At 36.5% G+C, this 25525-nt stretch overlaps 1 protein-coding gene across 1 annotated transcript; it reads right to left on the bottom strand.

Annotated features, from left to right (window-relative positions):
* Window positions 1-22662: 22662 nt before the first annotated feature.
* LOC143531417 (putative CoA ligase CCL13) lies at window positions 22663-24876 on the bottom strand. The gene is made up of 2 exons (XM_077026720.1): window positions 24340-24876; window positions 22663-23558 (listed from the first exon to the last, which is right to left on the bottom strand). The coding sequence occupies exons 1-2, from the start codon at window positions 24827-24829 to the stop codon at window positions 22663-22665; spliced, it is 1386 nt and encodes a 461-aa protein (XP_076882835.1). The 5' UTR covers window positions 24830-24876.
* Window positions 24877-25525: the final 649 nt, after the last annotated feature.

Here is a 25525-nt window from a genome sequence, read left to right as displayed (position 1 = left end):
ATGACGGGTGCATTGAAGTATGACCCGTTAGTGTGCTTAATCGATATAAAAATATATGCATTGAGTTTTATTTACATGGGAACGAGATAACTACTGTTGTGTGGTTAATTTCGGGTTAAAAGGATGTTCCAGAGCTATTATGGTGTATAACGAGGAAACAAAGGGAAACGGAGACTCGTAAGAGGTCAAATAATGTGAAAAATGAAGTTGTGGATGAAGTCCACCGTGGCCCACGTCTACACCGCGGGCCACGGTCCAATTAGCCTATGCTGATAGAAGCCACCGTACCGTGGAGGACCCTAGCACCATGGAACCCACGGTGGCCCACGATGGGCACCGTGGGCCACGGTCCAATTTATCAAAAAGGTCCAGAACCCACCGTACCGTGAGTTCATGGACCACCGTGGGAGCCACCGTGGCCCACTCTGGGTACCATGGGCCACGGTCTGGAATTTATAACCGTCGTTTTCATGATATTTTATTCCGTTTTTTGGTGTCTTTTCACCTATCTTTCATTCTATAACACCCGAGAGACGAATTTGGAGTCCAAGAGCAATATTTTGGTTATTGTAATCATTAGTTTGGTGTTGGTGATTCAGATGCATACTCTAATTGATGTGATGATGAATCAAACTATGTGTGCCTAATTCTCTTTGTGTTCTCTCTCGAATTGTAAGGTTTTCAATTGAATACTTATGAATCGTTTATGTTATTTGTGGGGTAGTAGTTTGATCTTATGAATAAATTACTATGGTGATTGTGAGTTTGATTAGTAATTGTTAGTATAGTATAATTCGTATTCTTGTCTATCAGTTCATGGTGCCATAGGCAATCGAGATTTATTGGAAGGGAATTAGGGTTAAATATATAAAACTGATTATCGAGTGACAACCTTGCGTTTTTACAATCCAAGTACTTAGTCCTCTTTTATCACAATTAAACGCATTTTCACGAACTATGTCTAGTTCATCCCAAAAGTAAACGTAACATTATCAACCTTGGAAACCTGAAATCGGGAGAGAGCATTCTTTTTATTAATTCAGTTAAACTCGTTAAATTGTTTTCAGTTATTTTCATCAATCAAATCAACCAACCAAATACTTGAATTTATTTTCAACATTTAGTTTAAAATAGATTAATTACAAAGCTACTTAGTGACACATTTTCCACAAACTCTCTATGTTCGACGCCCGCTTACTGCACTCTAATTAGTTGTAATCGGTTTATTTTTGAGTGGGTCTTCGACCTCATTTCAACGAATCAGTTAGACTCAGATAGCGAATGGGTATCAAACTCGTAGCGAATGAATGAATTCATCATAACGAATGAAACAATGAACTTTCAAACCTTCAACAATGGAGTTTCAAATTTCCAGATCCAAACAATGATCCAGAGGATCACTAATCCATGGATTAATTGATCAAAACTTAACCAATTTACACGTACTATAGCTCAATCAACTCGTCTCAATCCCGCGGACAAAACCAAACCAATCCGAACACACAATTTCAAACCAACACCAATCTGAAATCCAAAAATAACCAAACAGAATCCTCTGTTTCTAAACCACACAATCTCGATCCAATTCCATATCAAACTATCACAATAACTCAATTCGATCACCACGAAGAACACAATTCCAATTCCGAATCCAATTACAATCAATTCAGTATCTAATTAGCATCTCATCGTGCTAATTTAGCTAAATTTGGTAAAATAAAAATAAGATCTAAACTTAACTAATAATCAGTGAATTATTCAATCAATTCATTACGAAATACCTTAAATCACACACAAAATCTAACGTCTGTGATATGATAGCACTTGAGAACGCTTATAAGATTCAATACGTTAATCAAATCATACCGATTGATATAAGGATCTAGTTTTATGATATATGTAGGTGATTAGGTAATAGATTAAGGTGAACGAAGTGTTGAGTAGAAAATTGGGCAGAGTAACGGCCTGAGAGAATAAAACTTAAGCAATTGTTAAATTACGTGGACTGAATCAGTCTATATATAGAAAACGAATGTCATTCGCTACACATTCTGTAACGAATGGCCTTCATTCGTCTTTATTACATAAGTATATTAATGGGTATGCTAATGACCCATTCGTTATACCCCATTCGTCAACATTCCATGACTAATGATACAGAATAATAACAATTAGATGTTATCGTCATTGTGGAATATGCCTTTGTTTCAATCTCCAAAGTTTCTTTTCTTCTTAAGAATACTGAGTAAAAGCCTTTTGGGGTAAAACCAGTTGTTTCACTACAAACCATGGGTACCGTATAAACATCGTCTAGACATCTCGAACAGTCTGGGTGTTCAGACCGTCGATGTCCTTGGAATAGTGGTTCCCATTTTGCAAAGTCACTAAACTTCATTAAACGAGGACATTTTGAATGTGACCCGATCTCAGCATCAAGATGTAACATCTGTTGAATTAATACATTTTGAGATGCCAGTGCGTAATAACCAGCCATCTCAAAGTATAGATAAAAAATGAAAGTTTAAGGTGAAAAATGTTCAATCTTGATACTTAAAGGTTCAAAAGGTAAATATTAATAACGAATGGTTGGAACGAATGGATGAAGATGATAATGAATGAGTGAGAAATAGAATGATGATGAACAGTATCACGAATAAGGTATCTGTTAACGAATGAAATAATCAATCACGTGATGAATGAAGTGACGAATGACACTCAGTCTTCACGAATGATGATAACGAATGAAGATCCAATGATGATGAATCAGCACCTGATTAGGTAAACGAATAGCTGAATGAATGGATGACGAATATAGTAACCGATGGTATAGTGTTTCAATAGCGAATGATCTTGGTACTAACGACTTTCTGTGATGAATGAGTGATGACAAATGTGTTTCTATCACAAATAGGTGATAATGAATCCGCTACAGTCACGATGAGGTTGTTATTCTTTTGTAACAACTTTGACACGTGGCACGAATCAGTTAGACTCAAATAGCGAATGGGTATCAAACTTGTAGCGAATGAATGAATTCATTATAGCGAATGAAACTATGAAGTTTCTAACCTTTAACAATGGAGTTTCAGATTTCCAGATCCAAACAATCACTAATCCATGGATTAATTGACCAAAACTTAACCAATTTACACGTACTATAGCTTAATCAACTTGTCTCAGTCCCGCAAACAAAACCAAACCAATCCAAACACACAATTTTAAACTAACACCAATCTGAAATTCAAAAACTAACCAAACAGAATCCTCTGTTTCTAAACCACGCAACATCAATCCAATTCCATATCAAACTATCACAATAACTCAATTTAATCACCACGAAGAACACATTACCAATTCCAAATCCAATTACAATCAATTCAGCATCTAATTAGCATCTCATCATGCTAATTTAGCTACAATCGATAAAATCAAAATCGGATCTAAACTTAACTAATAATCAGTGAATTATTCAATCAATTCCTTGAGAAATACCTTAAATCACACACAAAATCTAACGCTTGTGTAATGATACCACTTGAGAACGCTTATAAGCTTCAATACATTAATCAAATCGTACTGATTGATATAAGGATCTAGTTATATGATATGTAGGTGATTAGGTAATAGATTTAGGTGAACGAAGTGTTGAGTAGCAAATTGGGCAGAGTAACGGCCTGAGAGAATAAAACTTAAACACTTGTTAAATTACGTAGACTGAATCAATCTATATATAGAAGATGAATGTCATTCGTTACACATTCTGTAACGAATGGCCTTCATTCATCTTCAATACATAAGTATATTAATGGGTATATGGAATGACTCATTCGTTATACCCCATTAGTCAACATTCCATGACGAATTATACCGAATAATAACAATTAGATGTTCATTCGTTAAACATTCTTAACGAATGAACATAGTTAAATACGAATGGCCCCATTCGTTAAACATCCTTAACGAATGAGCCTTTACAATAACGAATGGGACTAGTAAATTACTAATTTGTCCTTACATAAAAATAATAATAAATTACAAACGATTACAACGACTCGAGATGACCAAAACCATACACTAACAGTTTGTTGCGGAGATCCGATGCACCTATCTCTCTAGTAAATCCTTTTTCTGGTTACTTTTTCCGGTTAATTTTTCAGATTAACCAATATCGTTTTTCAGGTGAGTTTTCCGGTGAGTGTTTCCGATTTTTTCCGATTATTAAACTAGTTAGTTTATCGGCCTTTGGTTTTTGTAGCTCGATTTAAAATTGAAGGCGTAGTTAGTGGCCCCGTTTATTAATATCAGTATCTATTATGTTATTAGTAAACCCGTGTTTTTAGTAATCTCGTTTCGTATTTATTCCTGTGGTGGTTGTAATCTTTTGGATGTTATGTTAATATATTATTGGCAAGTTTGATATTGTTTCGGGTTGAAGTTTGGGTGTTTGGGATGAGGTTTCGGTCTAGTTTGGATGAAAACTTTGAAAAATAAACATGTTTTTTTAGTCTTTCGGGTTGAAGTTTGGGTGTTAGGGACGCGGTTTCAAGCCCGTTCAGTTGAAATCTCTTAAAAAAAACAAGTATTTTAGAGTTTCGTGCTAATGTTCCGTGTTCGATCGGTTGAAAATTAAAAAAAAAAAAGAACATGTTTTTTAGAGTTTAGGGTTGATGTTTCGTGTTCGTTCGGTTAAAAACTTAAAAAAATCACATTTTTTAGAGTTTCGGGTTGATGTTTCGTTCGTTCGGTTGAAAACTGAAAAAAAACGTTTTTTTAGAGTTTCGGGTTGATGTTTCATGTTCGTTCGGTTAAAAACTTTTATAAAACGTTTTTTAGAGTTTCAGGTTAATGTTTCGTGTTTGTTCGGTTGAAATAATTTTTTTTTAAAAAAGCATATTTTTAGAGTTTCGGGTTGATGTTTCATGTTCATTCAGTTATAAACTTAAAAAAAACATTTTTTAGAGTTTGGGTTAATGGTTTATGTTCGTTTGGTTGAAAACTTAAAAAAAAAACATGTTTTCTTTTACAAGGACCAAAATTGATTTTTCCATAATTTTAAGAGTATAGATTTAGAAAAAACCGGTTCATTTAAATATTGAAGGGAAATTAAGCCGGAGAGTCACAAATGAAACTTCTTGCTACCATAGGAGTACGAGTTGTTCATCATAAAGAGGCATAATAATCATTATACATGTCAACTAGACAGAAAACTCACAGTGTGAGTGGGACCGCACCCGCTAAGAAATAGCAGTGGCACACAATGTGCAAAATCGGATTGGGACCTATAAAGTGCTCCCGCCTATCGAGCATGGTGGCACAAATCATAATTTAAACATGCACCCTATCTTCCATGCATATCAGGCTTGTAGGCCGAAGGCTCGAACAAGCCAAACTAGAAGCCCAAATAGTTGCCTACAGCCCAGTCCGAAAAATGCCTAAACGTGCCCAAGTAAAGAAGATCTAAACCAAATTACTTAACCTACTAGACCTGTGGAAACATAAATAAATGAACTGACAGTGGGATGTTCTCTGTGGTTTTATCCACAACCTGCGACCAAAATAATGGCGTACGGCCGAGTTCGCCAAATTCACAAACGAGCCCAAATAAAAGAAACATAAACAAAATTGTTCAACGTACTAGACCCGACAAACTAAAGTAAATGAAAACATAAATAAACAAACTGATGAATTATCGAGTAGCGTCTTCAAAGGTACCTAATGCGATGAAAGTTTTTTTCTAGATTTAAACCCGTTTACTAGTTCCATGTGACACTCTCACACGTTAGAGTTCTGCTTGGTTTATTATCCCTTATTACAATAAAACCAAGTTATTCATATTTCAAATCCTTGAAGAACTTTTTGCTGGTGTCATATGATATGAGTTACCAGCATCTATGATCCATTATTTAGTATCCCCTCGGCAAGACATCGTAAGAACATTTTCACTATCATCATCCCCTTCATTTTTTCACCATCCATTATTTAGAACATGTTACAAGACAATCTTATTGAGTGACATGATGTCTTGATGAACTACCATCATCCACTTCATTTTTTCAAAGCAAACCTATTTGTAGGCATCCTTTTGAATTTTCACTTAGATTGAGAATTGCAAAACCTTTTCCTTTGTTTCACCTTTGATGCTTACATTTAAATATTGTTAATGTTTCACCTTAAATCCCTTACATTAAAATGTCTACACATCCTTATATATTGAGGTAATGAAGTTAAGACAATTTATATGTCTTATTTATTTAGTATAACCTCTTATTTTATCAAAACCCAATATCAACTTGTTAAATTTGTTGGTATCATCTTGTGGAGACTTAATAGCGATCATATGGAACATATACAACCTTTTCTTGAGATAAAGCTTGTTGTCTACGGATTTTGTCATGTACGATCTCTCGATATTGAGGATTTAATCTTGATTTGTTAAGTGATTAAAGTTCGGGGTTTGTTTTTTTAAGTTTTATATTAATATTTGTTTAGCATGGCAAGAATATTATTGAATTTTATAATAAGTTTGTCTTGTTTTTCAAGTTAGGTTTGTCTTGGATAACAAGTTTCGTAAGCAAATGCGGACCATATAGAGGACAGGGAGGGGCTGTGGCCCCCCTCATTTTGGGCCTACAATTATATTATATAACCCATGCATACATATCCATGTCTATCCATTTGGCCCATGTTTGAAAGCCCAATACACTAATAAAAAAATTAATACGGCTGGAGGATTAGGAAGCTGCCGTAGTGCCATTTGATTTCATATTGAAACTTCAAAACTAGAAACCGATGGTTGAATAGAATTTTAGAACAGCAGGAGACGGTGATTGGCAAAATATTGAATAATCAATTCATCATCACTAGTCATTTATATTTCTCTACTGAAAGGTTTGTACCAAATCATTCATCTATTATTTCCATTGGTTTATATTTGATGTTGTGAAATTTTCAGTTTAGATGATTTATATAATTATATATTTTTATGTTTGATTACTGAACCAATTGACAAATTATATTAGGGTTTATTGATTTGAATGTTTAATTTTTTTCTTTTTGTAGATATAAAAAAATATGGGAAAGATGAAAACAATTGATTCTTTTTTCAAAAGAAATTGTTGAAAAGTTTGATTAGAAATCAGTAATCGATGAATTTAAAGACCTTAAAGGTCGTCAAGCTAAGTTGTAATTTTTCTTCTTTTGTCGTTTGTGTAAGAAAATGTTATTTTTTTGGATTTATGGTCTTTTTTTTGTGATAAAAATTTGGTTGGTTTATATGTATGAACTTATGATTAATCTAAAATTTTTGACCCCCCCCCCCCCAACGTAATTGTTCAAGTTCCGCCACTGTTCGTAGGTCTATAAATAGGGTTCAGATTATTAGTTTTATTTGAGAGAGTCAAGATAGGTCTCTTCTCCTTGTATGTTCCTGAAGTTATGTTCGTTTATTAAGTTTATTTGATTATATGAAAAGAGTCGCAGGTTGACACCCCAATATCTCATATTTGTTTGTTTGTTTGTTCGTTCAATTCGGTTGTTTGATACGTCTAGACCAACAATTGATATCAGAGTAATGGCTCGTTATCGAAGTTATTTCAAAGAAGTTATCGGTGTTTGTTTTTGGTTCGTGTTCAAGCAAGTAAAGTAAAGAAGTAAGGTCAGGTTGTCACCATCAATTGCATCATCGATTTATTTGTGGGGTTCAACAAGTAAATTTTTTAGCCAAAGTTTTATTCTTGCTTCTGTCCATCGTACCAAAACAAATAAAAAAAAGGAGTTTATTTTGTTTCGTCGTTTCATAGGATTCAAATCAACATTGTAGCTTGGTTTTATTTTTTGAGATAAAATAGAACCTTGGATTTGAACGTTTAAAAATATAAGGTGTCAAGCAACTAGCACGTCATGGCTGATGGGAACTCAGGTGTGGTGAAAGTATTGATGGGTGGTTTTGCTTTGCTAGCACTGAAGTTAACTTCGACCAACTACGTAACATGGTCGGTTATGGTGAAAGTTATTTTGGGTGCGAACGGTTTGCAAGATGCGATTGATAAGAAAAATATGACATGAATTGAAGAAAGAAAGAAGTTTATGGCCTTGAGTATTATCTTTCAAGCCTTACTTGAAGATATGATGCATTAGATGGCCAAGTATTCAGAACCAAAATATGTTTGGGTAGCGTTAAGAGTCCGTCATCTTGGTGCAAAAACAACTCAGAAAGCTCGTGTTCAAATGCTAAAAACCGAGTTAGATGGATTGAAGATGGGGGAGACAGAAAGTATTGATGATTATGTGGCTAAGTTGGGTGGACTACAATCAAAGTATAAGAGCTTGGGAGTGGTACTTGAAGAAGAGGTTTTGGTAAGAAAGTTCTTGAACTCTATGTCTGATAAATATTTACCTATTGTTTCTTCAATGGAGCAGCTCGCAGACATCGAAACAGTTGTGTTTGTAGATGTGGTTGGACGTTTGAAGACAGATGAAAAAAGACACAAGTTCAAGAATGTGAATGGAAGTTCGTCCCAAAGTCAGCTCATGTTCACCCAAACCGAAGAGAAAGTTGAAAACTACCGAGGACATGGTAGAGGCCGTGGAAGATACAACGGTTGAGGAAGAGAGAACCCAAGATGGAATGGTGAACGTAAGAATGATGAACGGGTTGAATACCAGAAAAAGAACTCTGAAGAATGGGAAGGTGGAAGGAAGTACTCGAATGAATGCAAATCTTGTTGAAATTGGGAACTACTCGTGCTACAACTGTGATAAGATTGGAAACTACTCGAATGAATGTAAAGAACCAAGCAAGGGGAATAATGAAAAGAATTTGACAAAAGAAGATGATGTTGATCCTTCTTTGTTCATGGCAGTTTGTTCAATAAAGAACGCAAGTTTGAATGAAGAAAGGGTTATCCCTGATGTGTTTAAAAAGGATAAAAAGAATGAAGGAACACGGTACTTAGACAATGGTGCAAGTCATCATATGTCAGGAAAGAAAGAGTTTTTTACTACCTTAGATGAACGAGTTTTGGGTCAATTAAGTTTGGTGATGGATCCGAGATCGAAATTAAAGGTAAAGGTAATGAGACTGTGGTAAGTAAGACTGGTGAAAAGAAAACGTGTTGTGATGTTTTCTATATGCCTAAGTTAAAGACCAAACTTCTTAGTTTGGGAAAGTTGGATGAAGAAGAATATTAGATTGAAATAGCTAATGGGACATTGAGGCTAAATGATCAGAAAGAAAGATTGTTGATGAAGGTTTAGAGAAATCTAAATATGACGTACAACATCAAGCTTCAGGTATGTTGTAATCCTAACAACTTTGAAGTTGAAAAGAAAGAAAGTTATTATGTGAAACCGATTATGAAAAGTGAAGGATATTCAGTTTGGAACGATCACAAATGATTTGTTTGGAGTTCGTGAAAGTATTGGTCAAGAACGCATTGATGAGAAGAATCGAGTTGAAAAAAAAAATGGCAATATGGCTTCAAAGTTAAGCACTGAAGGAACGAATGCTAAGTTTGAAGAATCTGTGAAGCAGGTATGTTATAGCCAGTTGAAAAGAAGGAATAAAAGTAAGCAAATGAATAATTCAAGATTAAGGGGTGAATGAAGATTTGATCTTGATTTGTTAAGTGATTAAAGTTCGGGGTTTGTTTTATTTGTTTGTTCGTTTGATTCGGTTGTTTGATACGCCTAGGCCAACAGATATGGTGCCAACTCTTGCGGCACTTTATCATCTAGACTCAGAATTAGGTCACTATGTGGGTTTCCTTGATATCCTTTTTCTTCTTGTCTATAAGATTTCCAAGTAAGCTTGTTTTTCCACTAAGAGCTTCACACAACAATTACTGGATGCACAAGCAGAGGACGCCTTCTTCGAAGTTTGACCCAATTACAATGTTCTATTACAAAACTACCTTATATCATTAAAATATATATATATATATATGAACTAGAATTGAAAATAAAATGATCACCAACTATTAGCGACTTTCTTGAATTGAACCAAACTATTTCAAGAAAATTAATGAATATAAATATTGAAAATTAAATCTACACTAAGGTTCTCCTATGTTTGATTTTGTATACCTCTGTACAACTCAACTATCTATAAACTAAAAAAGCAAAGAAGAATAATAAGCTAAATTTTAACAAATTATATCAACTCTCGACTTTTTTATGTTGATGTTTAACTCCACTTACAAGTACTAAACTTGTAACGGTTGTTGCTTTCATTTAATGACGAATACTTAGATTCACTAGTTTGCACTTGTCACACCCCAAAAATCGTTAACTTAGCAACGAAGAATTAATTTTGTTAATTTGGGCAGTGACAGACGCTGTTCAGCCAATTATATTAAAAAATAATGAACTTTTAGTTGGACTTTATTAAATATCAGAGTTTTACACGTGTCATACATGCACGGTTCTACTTTAAATTAAAAGTCCAACTATCATTCATTCAAACGCACAACACCATTTTCCCGAATCCTTCACGAAGCATCCATTTTCTTCATTTACTTGAAAAGTATGTTAAAAGAATTTTGTCAATATGAATGTTGATGAGTTTCTCAATTAAAATTCGGGATGTAACAGTTCTCGACTTTACATCCTTTTATACATCATTCTTTTCAATGATAAATCCCTCCAAAAGTTTGTTAAAATAATTTTGTCAACACGAATGTTGGTGAGTTTCTCAATTAAAATCGGAATGTAACAGTTCTCGACTTTACATCCTTTTATACATCATTCTTTTCAATGATAAATTCCACCAAAAGTATGTTAAAATAATTTTGTCAACATAAACGTTGGTGAGTTTCTCAATTAAAAACCGCGATGTAACAGTTCTAGACTTTACACCCATTTATTAATCATTCTTATCAATGATAATTTTCATTATTCACCATTCTTATCAATGGGAATTTAATTTTCCATTTTTCCAAACATAGCTATATATTTCTTAAACAAAACGTATTAGTTGTAAACGAGCAAAGAGTACAACACATATATGACTATCATTTATGATAAACCTGATACATACCAAAATCAAAATATTCCCACCTTTTCAACCAGAGTGACTGGAAGAGTGGGGGCGTCGCCCCGATAGATCTACCAATATTTTTAGGCACTCTCTCTCTAGGTTAATAGTTTTTCCTTTCATAATGACTCATTTCATTTAACACAATTTGTAAAATATATAGCCTTTTTTTACATACTTCTCCCCCCCCCCCCCCCCCCCCGCGCCAAAAAAAACATTTATAAATCACTAAAATATTTAAAATGGGGATTTACGAGAAAACTCACATTTGTCTCAGCTCAAATTACATTCAAGTGTGATAATATGCCAATCAACGTCAATATCTTATTAATAGTCATCAAAATGATAACCGGATTCCTATATTTAATACCAAGTATATTAACTCATAAACATAGATACGAATGGAAAACTATCATAACTTGATTTATTTATCCTCACGTGTCTTATTTATTATAATTTTAATAACTAAATTACAAACTTTTATTGTTTAGAAAAAATCGTAACTGAACCAAATGTTTTAACATATCTTATACATATACTGGAACACCATAGTTTCAAATAATCGTTGTAAAACTAATATATGATTTCGAAACTACACTTTGACGTTATTTAATAAAAGTATGTATATATTTATTTTAAAATATAATATTATTTTATTAATAGACACGTGTTTGAATTCTGACAAATATATTATATACCACTTTCTTAACAAAAAATAATATAATTGTTACTATTATTTATACCGAAACGTGTTACATTAATATTCTTAATATAAAAACTTTGTTTTCATATTTTTTTATATAAAAGTTTACATTTTCTAAAAGTATATATTTATTTTTAATATTAATTGTGGTCACTATCCGGATAAACTATTTCAGTCCAAATATCACGTGTATAAATATATACAAACGCACAAAATCGTCAAAGTCTTAATTGTACCATTTTTATCAATCGATGTTATCTAGCGGTTTTCTAAATAATTATTAACAACATTTTGTCCAAGTTATGTTTGATAACAATATTTATATTAATCTGTCGTTATTTATCTTTTCCAACACTTAAATATACAAAAGATATACCTCCTCGTGTTCGGTTCGAGTCTAGAAATATACTCAAAACCCGCATGCAATGCGATCCGGATATATCAACGCGTTCGTTTTTGCGTCACGAACGTTTCTCCGGTATCGGATCGTCCGTACGTGAAAGATCCCGTTACCGGCGCCTAACATTCGACGTTGGATTTACTCATAAACACAGTTCTTTATATCAGAGTTAATTAAAACCTTACGCGGAACATCAAACTTTCATAAAAGATTGCATATCAAATCATAAACATGTCTTAAAACATTCTTCTTGTCTTTAAAAATAAAAACATAACTTATAAAACATGACAGGTCTTCAGATGCCAGGCTTCTATCCTTCTGCCATGCGTCCCGCTCACGCCAGCTGTCGCATCCTAATCGCCTGCGTGCATACTAAAATTCAGCTACGCTGAGTGACTTATAGTTAATCATACATCATGCAATACATTTACTTACCTTCAATTACGCTTCCGAAGATACATAATAATTTCTTTACTCATTTACTTTCATTACATAATTTAATACATACGTTCATACTTATATTACTTTCATACTATATAATTACTGTTCATTCTATCTCAAATATTATTAGGGTCTAATCCATCTTTCCTTTGTCTATCTCAGATATTATTAGGGTCTGATCCATTTCTTGTCTATCTCAGATATTATTAGGGTCTAATCCCTCTTTCCTTTGTCTATCTCATATATTTTAGGGTTTGATCCCTTTCTTGTCTATCTCAGATATTATTAGGATCTGATCCCTTTTTACTTCTCTATCTCAGATATTATTAGGGTCTGATTCCTTTCTTCTCTATCTCAGATATTATTAAGGTCTGATCCCTCTTTCTTCATCTTCGTACATACTGTCTTTACATACCCATAACATACATATACTTTATTTAGTCATTTATACATATTCATATGTTGTACATATATATTTATATATCATACACACTCATCTTTCATATACCTACCTCCCTTGTCTATACGCGCAATATCCGAAGATCGTTCGCGTACCGACAAGCTTTCATTCATAATCATGACATATATCTATCACATAAATCATACCAGGCATTCACTCACCATTTAAGGTAAGTGTATTAACTATCACATCGAGTATGCACACAGCCCCGAAAACATAACAAGGAAATGGGGCTAGAAACTCACCTGAATGCGGTTACGTTCACCGTTAATCGTAATCCCTTTCTTGAGCTGTGCACGGCTAACTGTATAATATTTACATGTATCAATTAAGTATTACCACTCATATCGTATTTCTATCTTTATATAACCCACAACGAATAGGGGTCCGGGGGAAGCGCCCCTGGCAGTGGGGTTCTATGGGCGGCAGCCCCTAGCGGGGTCCAAGGGGAAGAGCCTCTGGCTGGGGTTAAACTGGCAGGTCAGCTTGGAAAAATTTTATTTCCATTAACTGTTTTAACACATTTTCCATTAACATTTTAAGTTATCTTCTAAGTTGGGCTTGCTTAGTTTTGATGAGTTATGGACTTAAAGTTTGTAGATTTAGTTAGGCCAGGCCCAACTATTCAAGAACACCTAAGCCTAATTGATTCAGGCCCAACAGGAACTGGGTCAGCCGAGAACTCTTGCAGAGAACATATATTGACCGAGAATCCATGTTTGACCGAAATCCTTTGACAGAAAACCCATCCTGACCGAGAACTATGGTCTGACCGAGAACTCAGGTTTGACCGAGACCTCGTGTTGACCGAAGTCTCGTGTTAACCGAAATCCAACCCTGGCCGAAAACACAGGTTGGCCGAGAACCCCATAAGGTGGCCGAGAACCCCTTATCTTGGCCGAGATCCTTCTGGTTAGGGGTGTTCAGCTCATCTTTCTATCTTAATCATTTTTTTACCCATCCCTATTAACTGTTTTATGGTTTATAACCAGAATTTTAACTACCCTTTCTATTCATACTAACCGTTTTACACCCGTCTCTATTCCATCATCTAGATCTAATTCGTTTTAGGCATAAAGTTTGGACCCTTATAGATTAAAAACGTTCTAGGCTAGATCTTGGGCTCATATATGAGCCGTACATAACCATAGGTCTATGGTGTTCATTTTAATCATCAAGTTTGCATTTTTATGAAGCATCTAGACCCAATCTACTCTAGGGTCAAGTTTCATAGCAAACCGTTCACAAAAATGTAACCTTTAACGTAAAGAACATACCTTTATGATGTTCCTAGGTTACGGTGTGGCTTGTTTGTCAATCTTTATTCTTGTATTATGCTTGTATATTAAGGATCTACCCAGATTTGCCTTGGTTTGATCTTGGATTTCACCTTCTATCTTGCAGCTGAAAAAGGAAAGGGTTTGTGTGTGTTATGGAGGTGTAGGGAGAATAAGATGGATAAGATGGATGAAAATGGAAAGATTTAGGGTTTAAGGGGTATTTATACTCCCTTATGCCCATGGACCTAAGGCTCATCTTTCCCTTTTAGTACATGATTAATTATCTTTAATTAACCTCCTTATCTTTCCCTTTTAACCATTTTACTATTCATCTATTTACTCAAATAACTTTTCAATTATAAGAAATAATATGTAAAATATTATTATTTGAAATTTCGGAATGTTACAAGTCTTCCCTCCTTAAAGAGGTTTCGTCCCCGAAACCTAACTACTACACGAAAAGATTAGGGTAAAACTTGCGCATCTCATCCTCAGCTTCCCAAGTAGCATCTGATCCCTTGTGGTGCTTCCATATCACCTTCACTAAGGGTATAACCTTATGACGAAGTTGCTTCTCCTTGCGATCGACAATTTCTATCGGTTGCTCAATGTAGTTTAGCTGTTCATCAACTTCAATATCCATCAGTGGCACGTGAGACGTGTCATCGGCTAGACATTTCCTCAAGTGAGAAACATGGAAGGTTGAATGAATTCCGTCTAGCTCTTCAGGAAAATCCATCTTATAAGCTACTTCTCCCACACGATCTAAAATCTTAAACGGCCCAATGTACCTCGGACTCTACTTTCCTCTCTTTCTAAAGCGAATGATCCCTTTCCAAGGCGATACCTTGAGCATCACATTGTCGCCAACGTTAAACTCAATCGGTCGTCGCCGCTTGTCAGCATACGACTTATGTCTGTCTTGAGCAGCTTTCATTCTAGCCTTAATCTGATCAAACTTTGAAGAAGTTTCTTGCACAACTTCTAAACTTCCCATCTCTTTCTGACCGATCTCTCCCCAACATACGGGAGTCCTACATCGCCGTCCATAAAGCATCTCAAATGCTGGCATACCAATACTTGAATGGTAACTGTTGTTATAGGAGAACTCCGCCAGATGTAGATGATCATCCCAACTTCCACCAAAATCTAAAACACAAGCACGTAGCATATCCTCAAGGGTTTGGATCGTCCATTCAGACTGCCCATCTGTTTGAGGATGATACGTCGTACTGATGTTTAATCTCGTTCCCATAGCTTCATGAAACTTCTTCCAAAACCTAGAAGTAAACCGTGTATCTCTATCTGACACGATCAATAATGGTACTCCATGCTTAGATACTACCTCTTTAATGAACAAACTTGCTAACGTTTCTGATGAGATGGCCTCTCGTATAGGCAGAAAGTGAGCACTTTTGGTCAAACGGTCCACTATCACCCAAATGGTATCATGGTGTTTAGCTGTACGGGGTAGCTTAGTTATGAAATCCTTGTTGATGTGTTCCCATTTCCATTCAGGTATCTCAAGCGGCTGCATTTTTCCATAAGGCTTCTGATGTTCGGCTTTGACTTGTAAACAAGTTAAACACTTGTTGACATAATCTACTACATCATTCTTCATTCCTGGCCACCAGTAATCTCTTTTTAAATCTTGGTACATCTTCATAGCTCCAGGATGAATCGAGTATCTTGACTTATGGGCTTCATCTAAGATTCGACCTCTAATATCTCCATGGCGTGGAATCCACATACGGTCAAATCTAGTCTTAACGCCATGAGTGTTTTCCATCAACTCATCTTGCTGGCCGTATACCCTCTCTTTCTTCACTAACCCTTCATCTACTAACACCTCTGACTGTACTTTGATGATTTCTTCGAAAAGACTTGAATTCATAATCAGCTGGTATGACTTTACTGTTGCAAGGACTTCCTCATTCTTACGACTTAGCGCGTCAGCTACCACTAGCTTTACTAGGATAGTATTTAATGTCGCAATCATAATCTTTAATCAACTCTAACCACCTTCTCTATCTCATATTCAGTTCTTTTTTCTCAAAGAAATATTTCAAACTCTTATGATCCGTGTAGATGGTACACTTAGTACCATACAAGTAGTGTCTCCAAATCTTAAGAGCATGCACTACTGCTGCTAGCTCCAAATCATGTGTCGTGTAAGTACTCTCATGAACCTTCAACTGTCTAGACGCGTAAGCTATCACATTTCCTCGTTGCATCAATACGCAACCTAACTCACGATGTGAAGCATCGGTACAAACAACCAGGTCCTCGTCACCATCGGGTAAAGCAAGGATTGGAGCTTGCGTGAGTCTCTTCTTTAACTCCTGAAAAGCTTCGTCTTGAAACTTACCCTAACTGAATACTATCGACTTTCGGGTCATACCGGTCAACGGTGCGGTTATCTTGGAGAAACCTTTGATGAATCTCCTATAGTAGCCAGCTAACCCCAAGAAGCTTCGTATATTAGTCAGATTCTGCGGAGTCTTCCGATTTGTTATCGCTTCAATCTTAGCTGGGTCCACGGTAATCCCTTCTGGATTAATCACGTGACCTAAGAATTGCACTTCTCGTAACTAGAACGCACATTTTGAAAACTTAGCATACAACTTCTCTTCCTTTAGAGTCTCAAATACCTCTATCAGATGCTCAGCATGCTCAGACTCGCTTCTGAAATAAATCAATATATCATCAATGAAGACGATAACTAACTTATCCAACATTGGTCGACACACCCTATTCATCATGTCCATAAATGCTGCGGGAGCATTCGTTAGACCGAATGACATTACGAGGAACTCGTAGTTTCCATACCGCGTCCGAAACGCTGTCTTAGGGATGTCTGCCTCTTTCACCTTCAACTGATGATAGCCTGATCTGAGATCTATTCGTGAGAACCAACTTGAACCTTGCAGTTGGTCAAACAGATCATCAATCCATGGCAAAGGATATCTACTCTTTACCGTAAGCTTGTTCAACTCGCGATAGTCTATGCACATTCTCATACTTCCATCCTTCTTCTTCACGAACAACACCAGTGCGCCCCACGGGGAAACACTTGGCCTTATGAAACCTTTTTCGAGTAGTTCTTGCAGTTGGGACATTAATTCTTTCATCTCGAACGGTGCTAGTCGGTAAGGCACTTTCGCGACGGGTTGGGATCCTGGTACTAAATCTATCTGGAATTCTATCTCTCGCTCCGGCGGCAACCCCGGAAGATCCTCAGGGAATACTTCTGGGTAATCGCGCACTATAGGAACATCTTTCATTTCTTTTGTCTCAGCCTTAGCGTTGACAACATATGCCAGGTAGGCACCACACCCTCGCCTTAACAAACCCTCGGCTTTTATCATCGAAATGACGTTAAGTCCAGAACTTCCCTTATCACCATAAACCGTCACTGCACTACCATACAAGGACTTTAACCTTATTATCCTACGCTTACACACTATCTGAGCTTCGTACTCAGATAACCAATCCATTCCCAAGACTACATCGAACCCTCCTAAGGTCATAACATACAAAGTAACAGGGAACTCATGTCCCTCTAACTCTATCTTACAGTCCTTAACCATTTTCATTATTTTAACCGAAGTGTCGCTAGCGGTTTCTACTATAAAAGTTTCAAACACTCGGCAACATTTCATTTTAGCTAATTTACTAAATGGTGTAGCTACGAAACTTTTGTTGCCACCCTAATCAAACAATACTGAAGCGGATATACCGTTTACTAGAAACGTGCCTGTGACAACATCTGGGATCTGCTTGGCTTGTTCTTGAGTCAGCATGTAGGCTCTAGTCCTTGGCCTTGTTGGTTCAGCATCCTTCTTTCCACTTCCTCCGGCACCACCATCAGTGCATTCCTTAGCAAAATGTCACGGCTTACCGCACCTGTAACATGCGGGTTTTGCAATACAATCGGGAGCATAATGCCCCACCTTTCCACACTTATAACAGGCATTCGATCCCATCCTGCATTCCCTACCATGAGCCTTACCACACTTATAACAAACCTCTGATCCTTTTCACCACTTACACTCACCCCCATGCATCTTTCCACACGTCTTTCACGATCTCTTCTCCCACACTTTCTGCTTCTTATCCTTGGAGTTCCACAACTGAGTACTGGGTCATTTAACAGGAGCAACCCACTTCTATTCCTTCTTTTCATCTTCCACCACAACATCATCCGCAGCCAGGTCTTCATAAACCATCTCTGCATGTTCGACAGCAGAGTCAAAGGTAGCAGGTTTACTCGTCCTGACTAGCGTGCGGACTTTCTGTGGCAATCCCCTCACATAGCACTTAATTCTCTTAGCTTCAGTGTTAACCATATGGGGCACCAACCTAGACATCCGATTAAACTCGGTGGTGTACTCACGATGCGTCATCGTTCCAGCTTTCAAAAATTAGGAACTTCATCCCCGCCTTCTCAACCTCGGCGTCAGCACATAATTTCTTCTTAACCAGTTCCTTCAGATCCTCCCACTTCATAGCCTTGATTTCCTCTTGTCTCTTCCTCTGCTCAATCGATTCCCATCAGTACATCGCCTCATCACCAAAGGATTGGGTAGCGTAACCGACAGCTTGGTCGGGGCGGCACTTGCTAATGCGGATAATTTTATCCATGGCGGTTATCCACTGAAAAGTAGAGATCGCATCACCCAAACCAGTCAGCTTTGGCGGGTCACATCCTTTGAAGGACTTATAATTGCACCCGCCTCGGCCTCTTTTCCTGTCACCAGCTTTCACAGAATTAACCCCACTCGAGGCATCCCTCTCTTCTTCCTCATCTCTCCAACCATCACCACCTGCCCCTCCAGCAGTTCTTTCACGGCTTCCATCAGACCCTCCCGGAGTAATATTCTTCACAGCAGTGGCTACAGCTTGAACAATAGCTGCCTGAATTGCGGGATCCAGTTGAACCCCTTCATTGTTGACCGGACCTCCTCCAGCTGCACTCCCTTAATCTCTGGTGTTGGAAGCTGTCTCGACCGAAGGTTGCTGGCACGACGAGGCCTGCCACGTCGTCCAGTGCGACCTCCCGCTCCCACATTTCCTCCCGTTCCAGCTATCGTATTCTAAAAAGGGAAAACACAAACATCATCACTCAAGGAACTATTTAGTACAAGGATAGTAAGGCTAACAGGTAATAACAGTGGCCAGCTGTGATTAGCTGATCACGTTACTCTCCGTGTCATATACACTTCCCTTTATGAGTCTATTTGTACTGGTTCTACTTTAAACAGTTAGTCAATCAAAGCAGTCAATTAATCATATCTCTAATATTAACATGCATTATTCAATCATACACTTTACCTTTACTGGGCTTGCTTGAGCGACACATGGCATTCTTAGACTGGCATCTTCTTTCTTTTCTTACTTAAATCCCATTCTCTGTTCGAGTCTAAACATATGGGATGCTTAAATCTCTCGAACTTTGCTCTGATACCAACTTGTAAGGCCCCGTTACCAGAGCCTCACATTGGACGTTGGATTTACTCATAAACACAGTTCTTTATATCAGAGTTAATTAAAACCTTACGCAGAACATCAAACTTTCATAAAACATTGCATATCAAATCATAAACATGTCTTAAAACATTCTTCTTGTCTTTCAAAACCAAAACATAACTTATAAAACATGACAGGTCTTCAGATGCCAGGCTTCTATCCTTCTGCCATGTGTCCCGCTCATGCCAGCTGTCGCATCCTACTCGCCTGCGTGCATACTAAAATTCAGCTACGCTGAGTGAGTTCTAGTAAATCATACATCATGCAATACATTTACTTACCTTCAATTACGCATCCGAAGATACATAATAATTTCTTTACTAATTCACTTTCATTACATAATTTAATACATACGTTCATACTTTATATTACTTTCATACTATATAATTACTGTATATTCTATCTCAGATATTATTAGGGTCTGATCCCTCTTTCCTTTGTCTATCTCAGATATTATTAGGGTATGGTCCATTTCTTGTCTATCTCAGATATTATTAGGGCCTGGTCCCTCTTTCCTTTGTCTATCTCAGATATTTTAGGGTCTGATCCCTTTCTTGTCTATCTCAAATATTATTAGGGTCTGATCCCTTTTTACTTCTCTATCTCAGATGTTATTAGGGTCTGATCCCTTATGTCTCTATCTCAGATATTATTAGGGTCTGATCCCTCTTTCTTCATCTTCGTACATACTGTCTTTACATACCCATAACATACATATATTTTATTTAGTCATTTATACATATTCATATGTTGTACATATATATTTATATATCATACACATTCATCTTTCATATACCTACCTCCCTTGTCTATACGCGCAATATCCGAAGAACGTTCGCGTACCGACAAGCTTTCATTCATAATCGTGACATATATCTATCACATAAATCATACCAGGCATTCACTCACCATTTAAGGTAAGTGTATTAACTGTCACATCAAGTATGCACACAGCCCCGAAAACATAACAAGGTTCCGGGTAGAAGACGGGCCTCGGCTGCCACCAGACCACCGCGTCGGACCACCACCGGCCACCGCGAACCACCGCCGGCCGCCGGCCACCTTACCGAAATCCTCTTGCCTCTCTCTACTATATCTCTCTCTCTAATAAAGCAGAATTTTGTAGAAGAATGAATAATATGTGGGGTTGCACACTTATATAGGCGCGTTTTAAACGCGGTTTGCGATCTTGTTTCGGTCTCTCGCTTTAACGAACCTGCTACTATAAGTGACGTTGTATTTTCCAAATACATTTCGTCAATATACTTATTATTATTCCGTTCTCGACTTAAACTTGTTTCGTTAACTTATTATTTCCGTTAATAAGTTATTAACGATTGTTACCAATGTCGGTTCCGTGTTATTCCGAACTTAATAAAACTAGTATTGTTTTTCCCAAAAACAACTCATCCAAACTTATGGTATCTATTTGATTTATTTTATCTAAATGCTAAACCTCAAATACGGAGATAATATCAACTTTTACAAGCTCATCGGTACATGTGCTTTAACGACCGTGTTCAAAACTACTAATTTGCATTTTCCCGTTTCGTTATAACTCAGAATTGAGCCACGTTTTCGCCTGCATTCTCGGTTTTTGATCCTCTAAAATATTCAGATGGATTCACCCCTGGACACTTTCTCGAATGTCGGGTTGAATTCTCACACGTTTAACCGAAAATGTTCGTTTCTCCGTTATTTATCACCGGAATTTCTTTATTCCGTCTCACTTCTCACGTGTTTTACAATGTATATATTCCCTTCATTCTTAGCTTAAAATACTATATTTAACTTATGGGTCTTAATCTTCAGTTAATCCAGTCTAAACATGTCTTAATCTCGTTTATGAAATATAATAATATTTTTTATTTTGCCGGGTATCACAGCACTAACCAATAAAGTTTCTAACAACCACATGCGCAAGTTCAATAAAATATTACTTTGAATATGCATCACTAGTAAGCGTAAAATTTAATCGGTTGACTTCATTTTAAATTTAGCTAGAGAAGTGATAATGAGAAACTTAAAAGACATGATACGAGAAATTTTGAAGAATATTACTGTCAAACAAAAGAAAAAAAATATTTTCTTATTCTTTTCATTTCTATTCATCGGCTAAATTAATGAGAGAGTTACTATACAATAATCGCTTATCGTACATTACGTACGCAAATTACGCTCAAGGTTAAAATCTAATTCCTCTCAATCCATATATGTTTTTAATAATTATGCTCAAATCAATAATCACGCTCAAAAGAGCTTTTCATTAAGAACAAGTCAAAAATTGATCGATTGATGATCCATATCAGTTTGTTTAGGTAAACTGATGATTAATTGGATATATATTTCATGGTTATATGTTGTATTAAATCTTTTATCTAGGTGTGTGTATAAATTATATGTAGTTACAGAGTTACATATAGATTACTTCGTGATCTACATGTATTTTTTTTTTCTTTCGTTGTTTATAATACTAACCTTATAACTTAAAGAAATGGAAAATAAAAATTAGCTAGTAGTATTTTTCTCAGTTCTCTCGTAACTTGTGGTACATATAGATTACTACGTGCGTGTTTGTGAGTGTGAACATTTGAGTTCACCTATTAAAAGAGTATTATTATTCTTATGAGTTATTATAAAATGTTTTGTATATTGTTGTGTATACGTTTTGAGAAAATAGAGATGTTTTATACATTACTAATAAAACACATCACCAAATAAATGAAACTTCATCAATACACTTCGCCAACAATGTAAAAATACAAAGATTTAAATGGTAAATAGTTCCGATTAATAGTTTGAAGGGTTGTTATTTAATTAGTAAGATAAACTGCCCATTAATTTTGCCTTGTCCCTCAATGCAAACTTTTGTACTTTACCAGTCGAATTCCTTGGCAAATCATCAAATACAACAGTACGAGGTGCCATATAATGTGGCATGCGATTTCGACAGTACTCGATAGTCTCCTGACCATCAACATCAACACCATCCTTCAACTTCACAAATGCACACGGAGTTTGACCCCAATGATCATCAGGTCGTGCAACAACGGCCACCTCTAGAACGCCTGGATGGCTATAAATCACACTTTCCACTTCAATCGTGCATATATTTTCGCCTCCAGAGATTATGATGTCCTTGCAACGATCCTTTACTTCAATGTATCCATCTGGATGTTTCACAGCAACATCCCAACTTCGAAACCACCCTCCAGCAAAAGCCTCTTCGGTTGCGTTTAAATCTTTGAAGTATCCGCTCATGATCGTATTACCTCTAAACATAACCTCTCCTAATGACTTCCCATCACATATTATGCTTTCCATTGTAATTGGATCTTTGACGTCGACTTCTTCCATCATGAAACTCTTAACTCCTTGGCGTGCTTTAATCTTCATTTGCTCTTCATGAGGCAACAGATTCCATTCTGGTTTCCACAAATTTGAAGTTGCAGGACCGCCTGTTTCGGTGAGACCATAAATGTGTTTCACATAAAACCCCAGGTTTTCCATTTTTGAAATAATCGTCGGAAGTGGAGGTGCGCCGCCGGTCAAGATCTCAACCTTATGTGAAAGCCGTTTCTGATTAGTCGACAGAGAGTTTACAATCATGTTCAAGACAGTCGGAGCACCATCCAAATGTGTGACATTGTGATCCACTATAATGTCGAATATAACCTTGGGATCGCAACGTCGTAGGCAAACGTTAGTGCCACCTAAAATTGTTTAAAAATATGTTAATCAATACCGCAATTAGAAAATTGTTTAAGCAACAACAAAGTGTCATAACAAAAGAATGAGTAACCATAAAGTCGATCATAAAAGTGTAAAATATGCCCATACGGTACTTCAAATGTATCTTAAATATAAGTGTATGCAAACCTTCAGAATTGTTACAATAAGAGTCACCTAATACATACATGCATACAGAGGCTATTTTCTAGTGATTGTTTTACAAGCAAGTTGTCTTCCCTCTGTTCAAGGGTGACGTGTTGGTCTTTAGACACGTCTGAGTAAGTCAAATGAGGAATAGGAAGAAACACATATTTAGAGAATTGTACGTTGTTCAAAAATAAAATATATTTAGAGAAATCGCCCTGTCACGGATGGATGACCTCTTGCCATATTCAAATCAAGAAATGGAGAAATCACCCATGCCAAGGACGACATCTCATGAGTTGTCAAATTATCCAAGGAGAAATCGCCCTTACCACGTGCAACTGTTCCCTGTTGTTAAATCAATTAATGATGAAGTCAGTCAACAAATCAACTTACCGTACATTGTTTTAAACTCAAGAAGATGCGTTGATAGGTGCGACAACCCCTTGTAAAATAATTGCAAGCTAGACATTGTGATAAACGTGTAAGGTGAATACCCACTTACCAAAAAATTAAACTTTTGGTATCTCTTTGAAAAAGTCATTATAATGTTTTTGTATTATATATAATGGTTAGTAATAGTTTATCTGCAATAATAAATCAAGGTAACTTTATTACCAACTATAGCCACGCCCCATGAGAAGCACCATCCGTTGCAATGAAAAATAGGTAATGACCAAAGGTATGTAGGCATCTCTCCCATACCACGCATGAACACCGACGATATGGCACTTAGGTAAGCACCTCGATGGCTAAAAACAACCCCTTTGGGCCTTGATGTCGTGCCAGATGTATAATTCAGACTTATAGGATCACATTCATTGTTCGGGTGGATTATGGAAAATTCACTCGCTCCCCCGGCTACAAAGCTCTCGTATTCACACCATGAACCATGTTCAGATATAACGACAACTATAGGATGTTTTGAGTGTGTTTTCTTAAGAATATCAATAGCTTCCTCGGTCATTCGCAATAGTTGGTAGTCAACAAATAAGATTTTGGCTTCAGAGTGATTGAGAAGGGTGGAAAGCATATTAGGGTCGAGACGTGTGTTTAGATTGCAAATAACGGCTCCAGCCATGGGAACAGCGAATTGAAGTTCTAGCATTGCTGGAACATTTGGTGCTAGTGTTGCCACCTACATTAAGAAATTTCCATAAGATTAACATTGATTAAAAAACTTGATGCACCAAACGAGTCAAAATTCTTACTACGTCACCACGAGAAACCCCTATGTGGTTAAGAGCATATGCGAGCTTGACACACCGATGATATGTTTCTTGCCATGTGTAGGTGATGGACCATAAACGATGGATGTCCGTTCTTTATAAACTTCGGCTGCTCTCTCCAAGAAGCTAATGGGTGATAAAGGAACATAATTTGTGGAGCAACTAACAATACCTTCTGGCGATTGCCATTTTCCATTTAATTCCTCCCTAGAGTCAACCAGTTGAGACAAGCTCATACCGCATCGAACATTGATAGAGTGGCTTCTTGTAGCGGTGGAATGCAAGGGAAGCATGGTATTTGACTTCTCAAAGATCTTGTGCGAAGTTGGATGTGTCATGTGAGACCAGATATGCTAAGTTACAATACAATAAAAAGTTTAGAGATGTACAAAAGTGATTGAATCCCTGCAAAAGTGAAGTTTAAGAATGGTTCTTGAATTCTGCTAAACAAAATAATTTAATGAGATTTTTTGCATTTTGATGACCAGGCAAAAAAGATTTTACTATGAATTAGTTAAAAATTCAAGTAATTCCATTAACCAAATATTCTAAAGGGTCAAAGTACATCCTTTAAA

The sequence above is a fragment of the Bidens hawaiensis genome, unplaced genomic scaffold (genome assembly GCF_021521415.1).
Source record: "Bidens hawaiensis isolate Kalapana, Puna unplaced genomic scaffold, B.hawaiensis_p1.1 tig00009160_1, whole genome shotgun sequence".
In the NCBI taxonomy this organism is placed as follows: Eukaryota; Viridiplantae; Streptophyta; class Magnoliopsida; order Asterales; family Asteraceae; genus Bidens; species Bidens hawaiensis.
This window is presented reverse-complemented; position numbering and strand designations above follow the sequence as displayed.